The following is a 13,637-nucleotide window of genomic DNA, read 5'->3' as shown; positions in this document are numbered from 1 at the left end:
ATCTCACAGGCATGAATTTTATACTTAATACCACTAGAGGGAGGAGTGGAAAAAAACTAAGTTTGAGGGAAAGCAGTCATGATTCCAAGCCTCCATGAGTTTAGCAAAAAGGGAAGAGGGTGAGCCCCAGGAAAAAAGGACCGCAGTCTCACCCCTCTCCAAGTGCCAGGTTCCTGAATATGGGCTTCAAAAATACTTCTGAGGATTGTGTTACAGAGAAAGCTAATGGTAGCGGTTGACCCAATGATGCATGCATGGAATCTCAAACTTTCCCACAAAAGGAGTTGAAAGGTAGGTAGCAGATGTAAAGAGAAAGAAGGTTGGGTTGCCCGGCAAGCCTGACTGAAGGGTAGGTAACTGATAGGTGAGAACATAATATTTGGTCTGAAACAAAGCAGCTGAGTGTACTGCCATTGACCTTGGAGATGCCATCATAGGCTTGGGTGGGTCACGAGGAGGGTGCAACAAAGCTGTCATCCAGCCTTCTTCCCCATGCACTGCAGACAGAATCCAGGATAGATCAGATTTAAAGCCAATACAAGGTTGGCAGCAAGAAAGGACAAACTATGTGCTAATTGAAGACTTAGGATTCCTTTAACAATGGAACCCATTATATATTTACCTAAGGGACTGAGGCTTGATTAGAACAACTGAATTTGGGTTTTCATTTCACTTCCTGTTTGAATTCCTTGTATTTTTTACTATTCTCTTGGAGCTACCGCCTTCTCCCCCAAACACATTCTCTCTCTCTCTCTCTCTCTCTCTCTCTCTCTGTAAAGCAATGGGGCCAAGTGACTTGCTCAAGGTCACATAGCTAAGTAATTATTGTGTCTGAGGTTGGATTTGAATTCAGGTCCTACTGACTCCAGAACTGGTGCTTTATCTACTATGCCACCTAGTTGTCCCACATATTCTCTTTTTTGTTTCCTCATATATCAGTCTCTTCCCTAAGGAAACTACGGGTTCAAGGTAAGTAGAGCACTGATTTCCCCCCAGACCAAGCTAGTCTTCCAAGAAGCTGGACTGGGAGGTTGGTGGGGGGGCCCTAAAACAAAAAAAGTCTCTGGGTCCCTCCTCACCCCTTCATTTGTGACTCATTCCTTTGGTTTCTATATTCTAAGCTAAGCGTGAATATCCAGGTGGGAGTCCAGCTAGAGCATTTGTCTGGGTCTGGAGACCACATCTGGAGTAGAGGACCTTTGATCAGGAGCCCATCCATGTGAGGGCAGCCAAGACGGTGAGGAAACAAGACACTCCAAAGAACGCTCATCAGAGGAACTAGGGAGGCCTAACTGAAGATTAGGGAACTGGGCAAAATCCCTGTTCTTCAGAGTTTTTGAAGTGGAATCACATGGATGAGAGAGGAGATGCCCTACATGGTCCTTGAGGGATGAGTTGTAAGGAGGTGAATTTCAGCTTATGAAATGAAATGGTTTATTATCAGGAGCAGCTGAATTTTGGATCATGGGGGATCATCAGTGGAGACTATACAAGATCCTAGGTTTAGAGCTGGGATGAGGGCGAGGAGATATCTTAGAGATCATCAAATCCTTTTATTTTCACAGACACAGAGAAATTAAGTGACTTAAAGGGCCACACAACTAGCAGATATCTTAATCAGTCTCAATATAGAGGTCCTGGAGTCAGGAAGACCAGTGTTCAAATCTGACTTCAGACTCTGCCTAGCTGTGTGATCCTGAGCAAGTCACTTCTCTCTGTTTCCCTCAGTTTCCTTGTCTGTAAAATGAGCTGGAGAAGGAAATGAAAAATCACTCTATATCTTTGCCAAGAAAACCCCAAAGGGGGTCAGATATGACTGAAATGACTAAACAACAAGACTCCATGATTCTCAGTCCAGTGCTTTTCTACGCCTTGATGCTCCTGAGAGCATTAGGGTAGGAGGAGATGACTTCTCCCACTTTGTCTACACTTTAAAGAGTGTTTCTCCAGGTATCTTTTTTTTTCCCAGAATGCCAAAACCCTTGTGTAATTCAATGTTTTGTAACACATTAAATCACAAAGCCCTACAGAATATTAGAACTGGGGAGGGACCTTGGAGATGAGGAGAGTGGAAAGAATGTTAAACCAAGAATCAAAGAAACAGGTTCCAGTCTTGCCTCTGGGACTTACTATCTTGGGGACCATGGGTTAGGCTTTTATAAGCTCTATATTTAGGTTTTACAAACTTTATATACAAAAATGAGGCAGAGCAGGAGATGCCCCTCTAAATCTGTAAGCTTAACATACATATCAACTGGTCTAACCAGTCTCTTCATTTATTAAGGCCCAGATTTGACCATTAGCTTGCTAACTTAGCATGAATGCATTATTAGGTCATTTTCCTTCTCAAAAGGAGTGAATTAGGAGTAAACATGGAAAGACAATTTTTGAAAGGGGGATGTTGGGGTCTTTGGAGGAGCAGAAGGGTCTAGAGACCTGGGTCTTCTTTCCTTAATTGAGCAGGTGAAGGGGAAGATGGAGTTTCTTTTTCTGACCACACGATGTCACTAGTGTTGCTTGGGAGCTAGACCCAGGTGAGGTGGGGAGTAGGCGGAAGGCCAAGGGGCCCCCCAAGAAGGAACTCACCAGTTCCGTGTCTTGTCCTCTGAGCAATGGCTTCTCTTCGGTGAATCGCAGCTCATGGAGACCTGCCATGGTCACCTCCTGGAGCAGCAGCCCTTATTGGGAGAGGGAAACATCTTGGGTTAGGGAACAATGAAAAGATAGAGAAGGAGACCAAGGAGAGAAACTGACCCCTTGGGTCAAGAACTCATGGAAGAGATCCAGTCCTGGCCTTAGGCCTCATTACCCAGAAGCAACTTCCTAGGCACCGGCTCCTCAGCTAGGACTTAGGGATCTTGCAGTCCCAGGACTTTCATCATTAACTACTTTCTCAACCAATCAACAAAGTTTTTATTAAACACTAACTGTATATAAAGCATTGCCTCAGACGAGGAAAAAACAGAACCAGTTCCTGTCCTCTCCAATGGGATGTGAAAGAGTGAAATCACTGTAGAGGGGACTAGGCCCAACTTGGACACTGAGTCCCTCCTGGAGCTCTGGACACCTTCCAGAACCATTTTCTTCTTGGGTTCACAGATCTGAGGTACCCCATCCCTAATCTCTGCCCCTACCACCCAGACCCTGGGACTCATCCTGGGGCTCACTCTTCTGTCCCTCCTCCAAGCCACAGAATGGGTGGTCTGGGTTTTGTTTTTCTTATGTGAAAAGATAACATACAAGGCATTATGATTATGAAAGACAACTACGCAGGTCCTAAGCTGGTTGGCACCTCAGTTCTTCAGCACAATCTCTAACTAAAGTTCCTCAGCCAGGCCTACCCAGCTCAGGACCTGTCTGACCTTGGAGCCTTAGGTCAGCTTGTGATGCAGAGGGGAGGAGGGAAAAAGACTGCAGGATGGGTGTCTATATTCAGTCATGAAGACTGTTAAGACACTGTGCTTACATGTGTTCATTCAAGTGGAAATTTAAGGAATGATTCAACATAAGGGTTGTGGGATGGCTCTAGAACCTTCAAAGAGGTTTTTATGGAGCTTTTATGGTGTGGTACCAAGGCTGGGGTGGGGATGGAGGCAATCTTAGAGGAGAAGTGAAATACCTGCCCTCAAATGAGGCCTATGAGAGGATGGCTAATGTGACTGTTTATCCTGGTTATAGTAGATGTTGGGAGCCGATCTGGAATGGTCAGGGAAGATGTAAGAAAGAACGTGGGGCACCTGAGGAGTGAAGGAAGTGAAGGAAGAACCAGAATGACCCCGAGGACTGGGGAAAAGGCATGCCAGGAGAGGGAGCCATGGGCAAAGGAGTGGAAGAGGGAAAGAAAGAGTGAAGCAATTGGCTTCAAAGGAATGGAGAGTGTTGGAGGAATCAGGCAAAAAGTCCCTGCCAGCCTTCAAGGAGCTCCCAGTCTAATGGAGGAGAGAACAGGTACTCAAATAGAAAATAAATGCAGAGCAGATGGAGCCTGCCAATGGCCTCTTGGAGGTGCTGGCACTGAAGCTGAATCTTGAAGGAAATCAGGAATAGAGTCTAAGGAAATCAGGAATGGATGCTAAATGTGGAGGTCTTAATCCAGGCTCGCTCTCTGTCTCTGTTTCTGTCTCTCTGTCTCTGTCTCTGTCTCTGTCTCTGTCTCTGTCTCTGTCTCTGTGTCTCTCCTTTTCTTCCTTCCTTTTGTCTTTCCTTCCTTCCTCTTTTCCCTCTTGCTTTTCTCTCTTTCCTTTCTTCCTCTCTCCCCCTTTCTCTTTCTCTTCCTTTCCTCTCTTTTCTTCCTTTTGTCTTTCCTTCCTTCCTCTTTTCCCTCTTGCTTTTCTCTTTCTTTCTTCCCCTTCTCTATTTTCCTTTTTTCTCTCTCTCTTTTCTGTCTTTCTTTCTCTTCCTTTCTTCTCTCTCTCTCTCTCTAGCTCTCCTTTTTTTCCCATTCTCTTTTTAAAAAGAGTCCCTTGTACTTTCTAGTTGGATGGGTAACATGGGGTCAGTTGATTAATGCAATGTCAGATGACTAAATGGTCATACATTAGTGGAATAACACATCACTTCTAGCTACTATAGAGTTCATTGATCCCTCTGTGGCAATAATGGTGGAGAGAATCATGGGACTGTTCCTTTTGACTTTGTCCATAATGACAAGACTTTCTCTGGCTAGTCCTCCTCTCTCCATGAGGTCAAAGTGCAATTTTTTAACTACTTGTCATGAATCATCAGTCAACCTAAGTGATGAGCTGAAAAGGACTGACAAGGCCCATACATTTATTTTTGGTGTTTTTTGAAATTACCAAGAGTCAACAGGGTGTGGACCATGGAAATGGAAATGGGCCTCTGCCCATTCAGACCCAACACTCTTTTCCACAGGCATATTCCACAGAATATGGTGGAATGCTCTGAGGAGAGATGAGGGGATTCCAAGGTAGAGTTCATAACTCATATATCTCTTAGGAAGGCATATTTCTGACTTGATGCTTCTTGTCTCCATAGGTCTAAAGAATTCAAAAAATGACTACTGAAAAAGTTTTTCATAAGAAGGGATTTGAAAGAAGGAAATGAAGTGGCTTATTGGATTTCTAGTGATCTAGAGATGATATATATGTGTGGGAAAAGTCTGGAGTTACACCAAATAGCTGAATCAGTGGGCAGGAAAGATCATTTTAGCAGCAGCATATTAAACTTACTAGACTGAATCTGCATTTTCAGTCCCAGCTGGGTCCCTAGGAAGGGCTGTGCAACACCAGAGGAGAGACTGAGCTTATTAAGCCTTTGGGAAAAGGCTATGCCTTTATACTATACTTTAATAGAAACTGTCTGTATCAATTGATAATAATAATGTTTGTCCTTCATTTTCAAAGCAGACCCAACATAAGGGAGGGGATGCCATGCCAAGCACATAAATTGGATCTGAGTTGAGGTAGGTACTATGCTAAGTTACCAGTCTCACTTTCTCTTCCAGAGTCATCTAGGTCTAATGACCCAGATATGAACCAGGACTACTAGAGATAGCCCTGGATCCGAAATAATCAGGGTTAAGTGACTTGCCCAAGGTAACACAGCTGGTAAGAGTCAAGTATCTGAGTCTGGATTCGAACTCCCCGTCTTCCCAACTCCAAGGCCAGCACTCTATCCACTGCTTCACCCACCCACCCTAACTATATCTATTAATATATCTTAGGACAAAGTGAAAATGGGAGAGAGGTGGAAATCACTAGTCCCTTCTTGAAAGAAATTGAAAATTAGAAATGACCAGGAATTTCACAGTCCAAATTCAGATTTTTCTAGGTGAAAGGAAAAAAATACTGTAAGTTATCAGAAAGAAAGCAAAGAACCAATTCAGCAGTTACTATAAAGGAGAGTAAATCTGGAATGTGATATACCAAAAGGGAGAAAGTTTATAACCAAGAATACTTTGCCCTTTAAAACTAGGTATAATCTTATCAGTGGAAAAATAGACCTTTAGAAAAGAGGACCTTCAATCATTCCTGAGGAAAAGACCAGTGCTAAGGTAAAGCTGTTGAAATGCAAACGCAGGCAACAAGAGAAACATTGAAAAGTAAACACACTTGAGTAACTAGAAGGGGCTAAATGATGTTGCAATGTTCTCATCCTAATGGGTCAAGCTCCTTTAACCTCTCCCCTCAGATAGGAACTTAGTACTCTAAAGGACTGGGGAAGGAGGAGGTCCTTCTTTAGAAATAGACTAAGTGGGAGAAATCTCTCATGTATAGGACAGGAGATGCTCATCGAATGCTGTGGGGTCTGGTGCAATGCAATCCACTCTTGTGAAGCAGGGAGAATACTTTCTTCAATGAATTTACAATTTCATGAATGTGGGCTATCTTGCTTTAGGTTTATTGCTCCTCATCTTTTGCAATTCTTCATATCCTTCCACAAATCATTTGCAGAATCTAACCATCTCCTTGGAGGCCTGCCTGATCATAGTTTCTTGAGTTCTCCTTCCATTATCCCTTTCTCTTACCATTTGACCATCTCCTTTCTTCAGTCACACGTTTCCTTGATTATATCCTAGGGATCATTTTTAAATGAAAACACCTGGTCCCATACAAGGGTCATTCCTAGTTTTATCTTAGTCAACCCTCTATTGAGTTGAGGTCTAATCCGTACTGGTGGGAACCTGCCCTTCTGATTCTTATTCCACCCACATTGAGAGCCTTGCACCTGGGCCCCCTCAATCTGCTTTGACACCCTGGGGAACAGTCAGACACCCCAGCACTATCCTCAGGGCTTGGCCAAGCTCTTGATGTTCCCTGATGGTTTCCTAGGAAACTGGATAACACAATGCAGATGGGGTATATTTTTAGAAACCCTTTCTCTCCCCTCTCCCACCCTTTCTGACATGTGGCTTTATGAAAAGTCATCACACATGAACGAACCCATAGCAGAAAAGACAACCTTTCCAGAGAGAAGGCAATAGTTCCTTCCTTGTACAACTCTCCCCCCATGAAGACTTGTCTTTTATTACCTGCCTCCTTCAACACCCACTTTAAGTAACCACCTGGTGATACAAAACCAATCCTGTTCCTGACCAATTTGCTTATGTAACCCACTGGGGACTCTCTCCTAGGAGGGTGCTATAAAAAGCCTAGAGAGTGGGCAGTGTCAAAGCAGATGGTCCAAAATGGGGAAGATGACTGTTAGAAGAGAAATCTCATTGGTAGGACCATGGGTGTCAAAGGCCTTGGGAGACTGGAAGTAGAGAAGGACCTGGTGGAGTTTCCCCTAGGAATTCTGGAAATGTAGAATGCTTGTGGGGGTTCAGAGTGGTGGCAGCAAATCTGCCAGAGGATGACAGTGTTCTCCTTAATGAAGTCACTGTAAAAGACCATTTTAGCCCATCTAGAATATTGGGCTCAATTCTGGAAGCCACACAGGACACTAACAAAATATGAATGCAATCAGAGGAGGCCTATCAAGATGGCAAGGAACCTGAAAACCATTCCACAGGAGGATCCACCAAATGAATAGGGGTGTTTAGGCTGAAGAACAACAAATGACTTGCAGAGGGTGGGGAGAAGAGATGCTAGGTCTCTTAAAGTCAAATGTTTATCTCTAGTGCCTGCTAAGCATTGGGGCACATAGTAGACTTTCAGTAAGTACTAGTTCAAATATTTAAAGTGTTATCATGTGGAAGAGTGATCAGGCTTGTTCTCTTTAGCTGAGGACCAATGGGTCAAGGTTGAGAGGTGGCAGTGCACACTTAGACCCAGTATAAGAAAAAAATTCTTTTATCAATCCCCACTGCCTCCCAAAGAACAATGTGCTGCCTTAGGAAGTATGGGTTTTTCTTCATGGGGGGGAAGTGGAGAAAGAAGGTCTTTGAATGAATGAAGGAGTTAGATAATCTACTTATTTAGACTATTTTTCTGATACAAGTTGGATTAGATAACCTTTGTAGTCCCTTCCTGCTCTGACAGACTGGTATTCTAAGGCCAAATATAAACTCAATCATTCTTATCCCAATTACATATGATCAGTAAATGGTTAAGCAAGTATAGGGGTGTGTAAACAGAAGCATCCCTAGGTATACCTAAGCTAACTTCTAGTAGGAATTCACCCTACTTGGTCCTCTCCTCACACACACCTTATATCTCTTCAACCTTTTTTTTTTTAAACTTTTCTACATGCCCTTCACTTATTCATTCATTCTAAGGGCAGTTAGGTGGGGCAGTGGATAGGGCACTGGCCTTGAAGTCAGGAGGACAGGAGTTAGAATCTGGTCTCAGACACTTGACTCTAATAGCTGTGAAACCTTGGACAAGTCTTTAACACAGATTGCCCGGCATCCAGGGCCATCTCCAGTCCCCCGATCATATCTGGCCATTGGACTCAGATGACTCCGGAGGAGAAAGTGAGGCTGGTGACTTAGCCTAGCACCCCGCCCCCCACTCAAATCCAGTTCATGTGCTTGTCATGATCATCAGCTCCCTGATGTCATGGTCTTCTTCAAGAATGAAGGACAAACATCTTCCAACAAACATTTATTAGGTATTCACCATAGTGATGAGACATTATTCTTGCTCAGGAGTGTACTGGATCACAAGACACTAGCCCAGAGATGTAGCTATGGTGCACACCTCTACATGAATCAAATCAGAGAGTTATAAAACAAAGGGTTATATAAGCTTTGAGGGAGGAAAATGGCAACCAACTGTGAAATTCAGGTTCGTGTAAAGCTACCTGGAGGAAGTGAAATTTGAAATGGACTTTCAAGGGTAGGCAGTAATTCCATAGGTGAATGATGGAATCATATAGTGAAGGAATTAGAGCTTCTCAGGAGAAAATCACTGCAGAAATCCATAGACTGTAATTTCATCAGCATAGAGCATTTCCTTTGTGGAAACTCTCCACTGGTGCAGACTGGTTATATAATTCTTCAACTTTGCAGACTAAGAGTTAAATGGGGGGCAAGGTTGCCCTAGAATCTGGTGACACATCCAATATTGCTGAGGCAGGTTTAGAACCCAGGTTTCCCTGACCTCATGAGCAGCTCTCCCTCTGATGATGGAGTGCCCAACATGGAGCCACCCAAGTATTCTGTCCAATGTTGACTTTTCCTTCTGGACCATACAAGTTGCCCTTGTCTGCACCAAATACAATAGTTTTGGATGATATTCAGTTTGGGCCTCTTTGCTATTTCATACTCTTCCCAGCCATTTGAAACTAGCAGGTTCAGCCTATCTGATTCTCTACACAATGGACAACTTACTAGGTCATTCTGTTTCTTCATCACTATCTACAGTGGTTGGATTCCCTAGCTTCTTAGCCTCAGTTCAAATACCAATTTCTCCTGGTCTCCCCCATCATGAACATCTTCTCTTTCCATCTACTAAGTATATTTATCTTGTATATACCTAGTTACTGACATGTCTCCATTAGAAAACTGCCTTGAGGACAGGCATGAGTCTTCTATTTTTTTGCCTTTCTTTGTAGCTGTGGTACTTAGCACAGAGCCTGACCTATTTAGAAAGTGTGTTGATGAATTCCAGTAATCACTCTGAGCTCTGGTTTTCTTATTTGGAGAACTGGAATGATAATTAAGTGATTAAGTGAAATAACCCATATATAGAGTACTTTGAAAGCCTTTCAACATAAATTTAGGGTTAGAGTCGCTATTGTTTTTATTGAGTGACTTGCCCATGAGGGAGACTCAGCTAGCCTGGCACTTAGAGCACAGTAAGCAAGTTATATTTGTCTACTGACGGATGGACTCTCTGTTAAGAAGCTGTCATAGAAATGCCTCTGCTTCCATCACCCTAGTGGGATGGTGTTGGCCTCTTTCACATGCCAGCTGTCTGAGACTGGAGGAGGAAGGGAGTTCTCTAATCTCTGAACTCCTCCCTCTTCTTTCTCCTTGGGTGATCTCACACAAAGACAGTCTCCTTTGGGGATTCTAGAAGTGGTTGTGACCCATTTGGATGGGTTTGGTTGTCTCCCCAGAAGCCTAGACCTGAGAACCATGCCAGTGGAGAAAGAAAAGGGACAAGCTCCAAGAACTCATTGATTAGGGCAATGGTTGGCTTGCTCATAAAACTCCCAGCAAAGAGGGTAAGGATGCTTTTGGGGAGCCCCAAAATTATGTGGGAAACTGTTCCAAGGGTGCTTCGGTGGAGAATGAAGTCAGAGAAAGCAGGAGTGCCCAAACCTATGGGGTGAAAAGCTCAATGGCTAGGAACCACCATGGTTACTCAATTACTCTTCAGTGGGAAACGGCCACGGCGTTGGACAGTTGGGATGCCTTTATTGAGAATTTCTCTGGATCTTGCCTCTACAATCCATTGGCTCTATGTCTCTCAGGTCTGCTGCAGAGGCAGGGAGTTAGTTGGATATTACAGTGTGAGTTTAGAGGGCTGGGAGTGGAGGCAAGAAGCAAATGACTGTTCTATAAAAGGGAGATAATAAATAAGACCTACTTCCCAAGGTTGTTGTGAGGATCAGGTGAGATGAACCTAGGTAAAACATCTTGGAAACCTTAAAGGTCCGTTAGACTGTGAACTCTTGAGGGGTAGGGACTGTCTTTTGCCTCTCTTTGTATCCACCTTCCTTTAGCATAGAGTGTACAGTGGGTAATTAATACATGTCTACTGACTGACTAAAGGCACGTACCCATAAATACTGTTATTTTTACTAGTCTGCAAGTCTATAGTAGGTTTCCCCTCATTTATCAGATAATTTCTCCCATGTTAAGTTCCTTGAAAGTTTTCATTTTTTTTTGCAGGGCAAATGGGGTTAAGTGACTTGCCCAAGGCCACACAGCTAGGTCATTATTAAGTGGCTGGATTTGAACTCAGGTCCTCCTGACTTCAGGGCCGGTGCTCTATCCACTGCACCACCTTGCTGCCCCTGTCCTTCACTTTGAAGAAGACCATGATATCAGGGAGGTCTATGACTTTCTTCATTTAACAGATAAAATGACTGGGAGTCCGAGTGATCATGGGATTCCCCAGGGCTACATAAAACTAATTAGCTCAAGGCCAGGTTCCCTAAACCAGCTCCCTCTTCAAAAGTAGCTATTGCCATGGCAGAAGTGGATGGGCATGAAGGGAGAGAAGCCAGCCTATCCATTGCTGACACTCCCTGAGTCCCTGGATGGGAAGCAGAGGGAGAAGAACATGGTGGTGGATGGGCCCTTGGAAATACCAACTGTCAGTTAACTGCCATATCCCTGATAGGGGTGGGGGCAGTGAGAGGGACCTGGGGCCTGGTCCTACCTCTTTTCAGGAGGGGGAAGGAGCTCTTCATTTCAGAGCGGTGAGAGCCCAGGGATATGAGGCGTCCGAAGCAGGCTGAAGCCATGGTCCTAAGGAGGAGGAGACAGCCAAGTCCCTCTGAGCAAAGGTTCTCCTGTCTCCATGGAAACGGCACAGGCACTTGGAGGATGGGTCTCATGACTGGTCTGGGGGCAGGAAGGGGGATTCTCTTTGGAAAAGTCCCTCTCTTCGGTTCTCTCTTTTCAACCTCTCTGTGACACATCTGAGGATGCTGAGAGTTAAAAATATTTCTCTCAGTGATTGATCTTCCTTGGGAGTCACCTGTGTTTGACTGTCTCCTTCTCTCTCAACCTGGGACTTCCAAGGACCCTCAGTCCGCCAGTGGGGGCCTCCCTGAGGGTCTGTGGCCAGCAGGCCAATTCTATGAAAATGTTTCCTCAGATTCACAGAACCTTATTGTAGTGTGTAGAACCGGGGAGATTCTAAGACGACTTCACTACAACATTCTCATGTTCACCATGAAGAAACTGAGGCTCACAGAGGGCAAGGGGCTTTCTCAAGGTCCCACCAGAAATTTGTAGCAAAGATAGAATTTGAAACCAAATCCTTTGATTCTTGATCCACCAGTTCTCTTTCTACTAAAATTCTGGTCACTCCCTCAAGAACCAGGAAATGAAGAAAGAGAAAGAACCAGCTTTGGATAAAATGTTTGATGTGAAATCCCCTATTGCTGAAGTCTGAGAAAGTCTCGAATTCTGCTTAAATTTTGATGCATAAAATATTATTTCAATAAATAGACCTGGGCCTTGGAAATCCTGGAACATTTTCAAAGAACTGAAGTTTTGGGTGGAAAACACAATGTACAGACTGACATTGTTAGACAATCGTTTTCTCTTTCTCTCTCTCTCTCTCTCTCTCTCTCTCCAAATAGTATATGGATAAAATTTTACCGGATAAATTATTTATATATATCACATATATAATATATAAATGTATAATGTATTGTATGATGTATGAATATATGTAAATATAAGTATAAATATATGTAGTACATAGATACAAATACATGTAAATCCTTATATATATATATAAATATAATTAAAAAGAACTACTTATATAATATTATGAAGTGCTCTTTTTGCTTTCGCAAATAATTTTTATTGATGCCTTGCAAATATTAAAGGCCATCTCTGCACCCTTCTCCTACATCTCACCTCTATCATTATTTTTATGCTTTTTGGAAGTCAGTTTCCTCATCAGAAGGGAGAGTGTGAGTATGTGTGTGTGTGTGTGTGTGTGTGTGTGTGCGTGTGTGTGTGTGCGCGCACAAACTAGACTGGTTGATGAGATTCCTTCCAGTTTTAAATCCATAATCATCCTTCTTCCTTTGTGAATTATCCCCTCCCATTCATCATCTAGACTGAATAGGTATGAACCTTTTCAGCACGTCTCAAAATGTCAACCCTTGAAAAGGTCATCAGATATTCCTGATTTTCAAGTCACTATTTTAGAGATGTCGAAAGAACATTAACTTAGGAAATTTGAGTTCAAACCTCACCTTTGACAATTACTCTTTGGGGTGACCTTGGATAAGAAATTTCATCTCCCTCAGTCTCAGTTTCCTCATCTGTAAAATGAGGAGATTGGACTAGATCGGGGTTCTGGACTCCTTTAACAATCTAGGGAGGCACTGGGACCCCTTCTCAGAATCTGATCTTTAAACAAATAAAATATACAATAAAAGAAAACCAATTTCATTTTTTGGTAATAATACCACTTCCCAGCTTGAGACTCTGGAGGTCAGAGGGAAAAGGGACAATCAGGGAGAGTAATACGTTCCAGACTCTACAAAAGGATTTTAGCCCAGGTCTGCCCACCTCAGTGGCTCTATTGTGGCCCCACAAAGTGATTTCACTGTCTCCTGGAAGGTGGGTTAATAATCAATCCTCTGGAAGGATGGCTGTCCGACTTACGTCCTTACCCACTCCTGGGGACACCAGATCCATCCCTCTCAATTTGAAGGAGATAATGATTCTCCCTGCAGAGTTTGGACATCTCCCAGGATACTTTCTAAGTGGCGTCCTCCCAGCATGCTCTGTTTCTGTTGAACTCTGCAGATAAGGGCAGGGATAGATCCCTTTTGGGATGCTATAGATGCCCAGGCTGCTGTGTGGTACCCTCTGGGGCGAGGCCCTCAGCATCATTAGGCAGAAAATAGTGTACTCTAGAAGAACATCCTCCTCCCACCCCCCTGCTTCTCTACTAGAAAGCTTTTCATCTGGCCATGTGCGTCCTCACTCTCCTCTTGGGACTTCTGGGGATTGCACCTGGGAAACGGAGAAGGAAATAGTGCTGTTTGCTTTACTAAAAAATGCTTAGAAAAAAGTGATGTAATTTTGC

The 13,637-nt window shown here is 43.5% G+C and overlaps 1 protein-coding gene across 9 annotated transcripts in view; it reads right to left on the bottom strand.

Annotated features, from left to right (window-relative positions):
• Window positions 1-13,637, bottom strand: part of NDRG4 (NDRG family member 4) — a 67,990-nt gene that overhangs the window by 36,120 nt on the left and 18,233 nt on the right. For 2 of the 9 annotated variants that reach the window (XM_074199006.1, XM_074199001.1), the window contains exon 2: window positions 2,587-2,678. In XM_074199006.1, coding sequence (XP_074055107.1) covers window positions 2,587-2,655 — 69 coding nt within the window. In that variant the 5' untranslated portion in view covers window positions 2,656-2,678. Of the gene's footprint in view, window positions 1-2,586; window positions 2,679-11,237; window positions 11,492-13,637 lie in introns of those variants that run through there. The other 7 variants (XM_074198971.1, XM_074198970.1, XM_074198978.1 and 4 more) reach the window with 7 other exon arrangements.

This window comes from Macrotis lagotis, chromosome 1 (genome assembly GCF_037893015.1).
Source record: "Macrotis lagotis isolate mMagLag1 chromosome 1, bilby.v1.9.chrom.fasta, whole genome shotgun sequence".
Taxonomy (NCBI): Eukaryota; Metazoa; Chordata; class Mammalia; order Peramelemorphia; family Peramelidae; genus Macrotis; species Macrotis lagotis.
The sequence above is the reverse complement of the archived record's forward strand: the minus strand, read 5'-3'. Positions and strand labels throughout refer to the sequence as shown.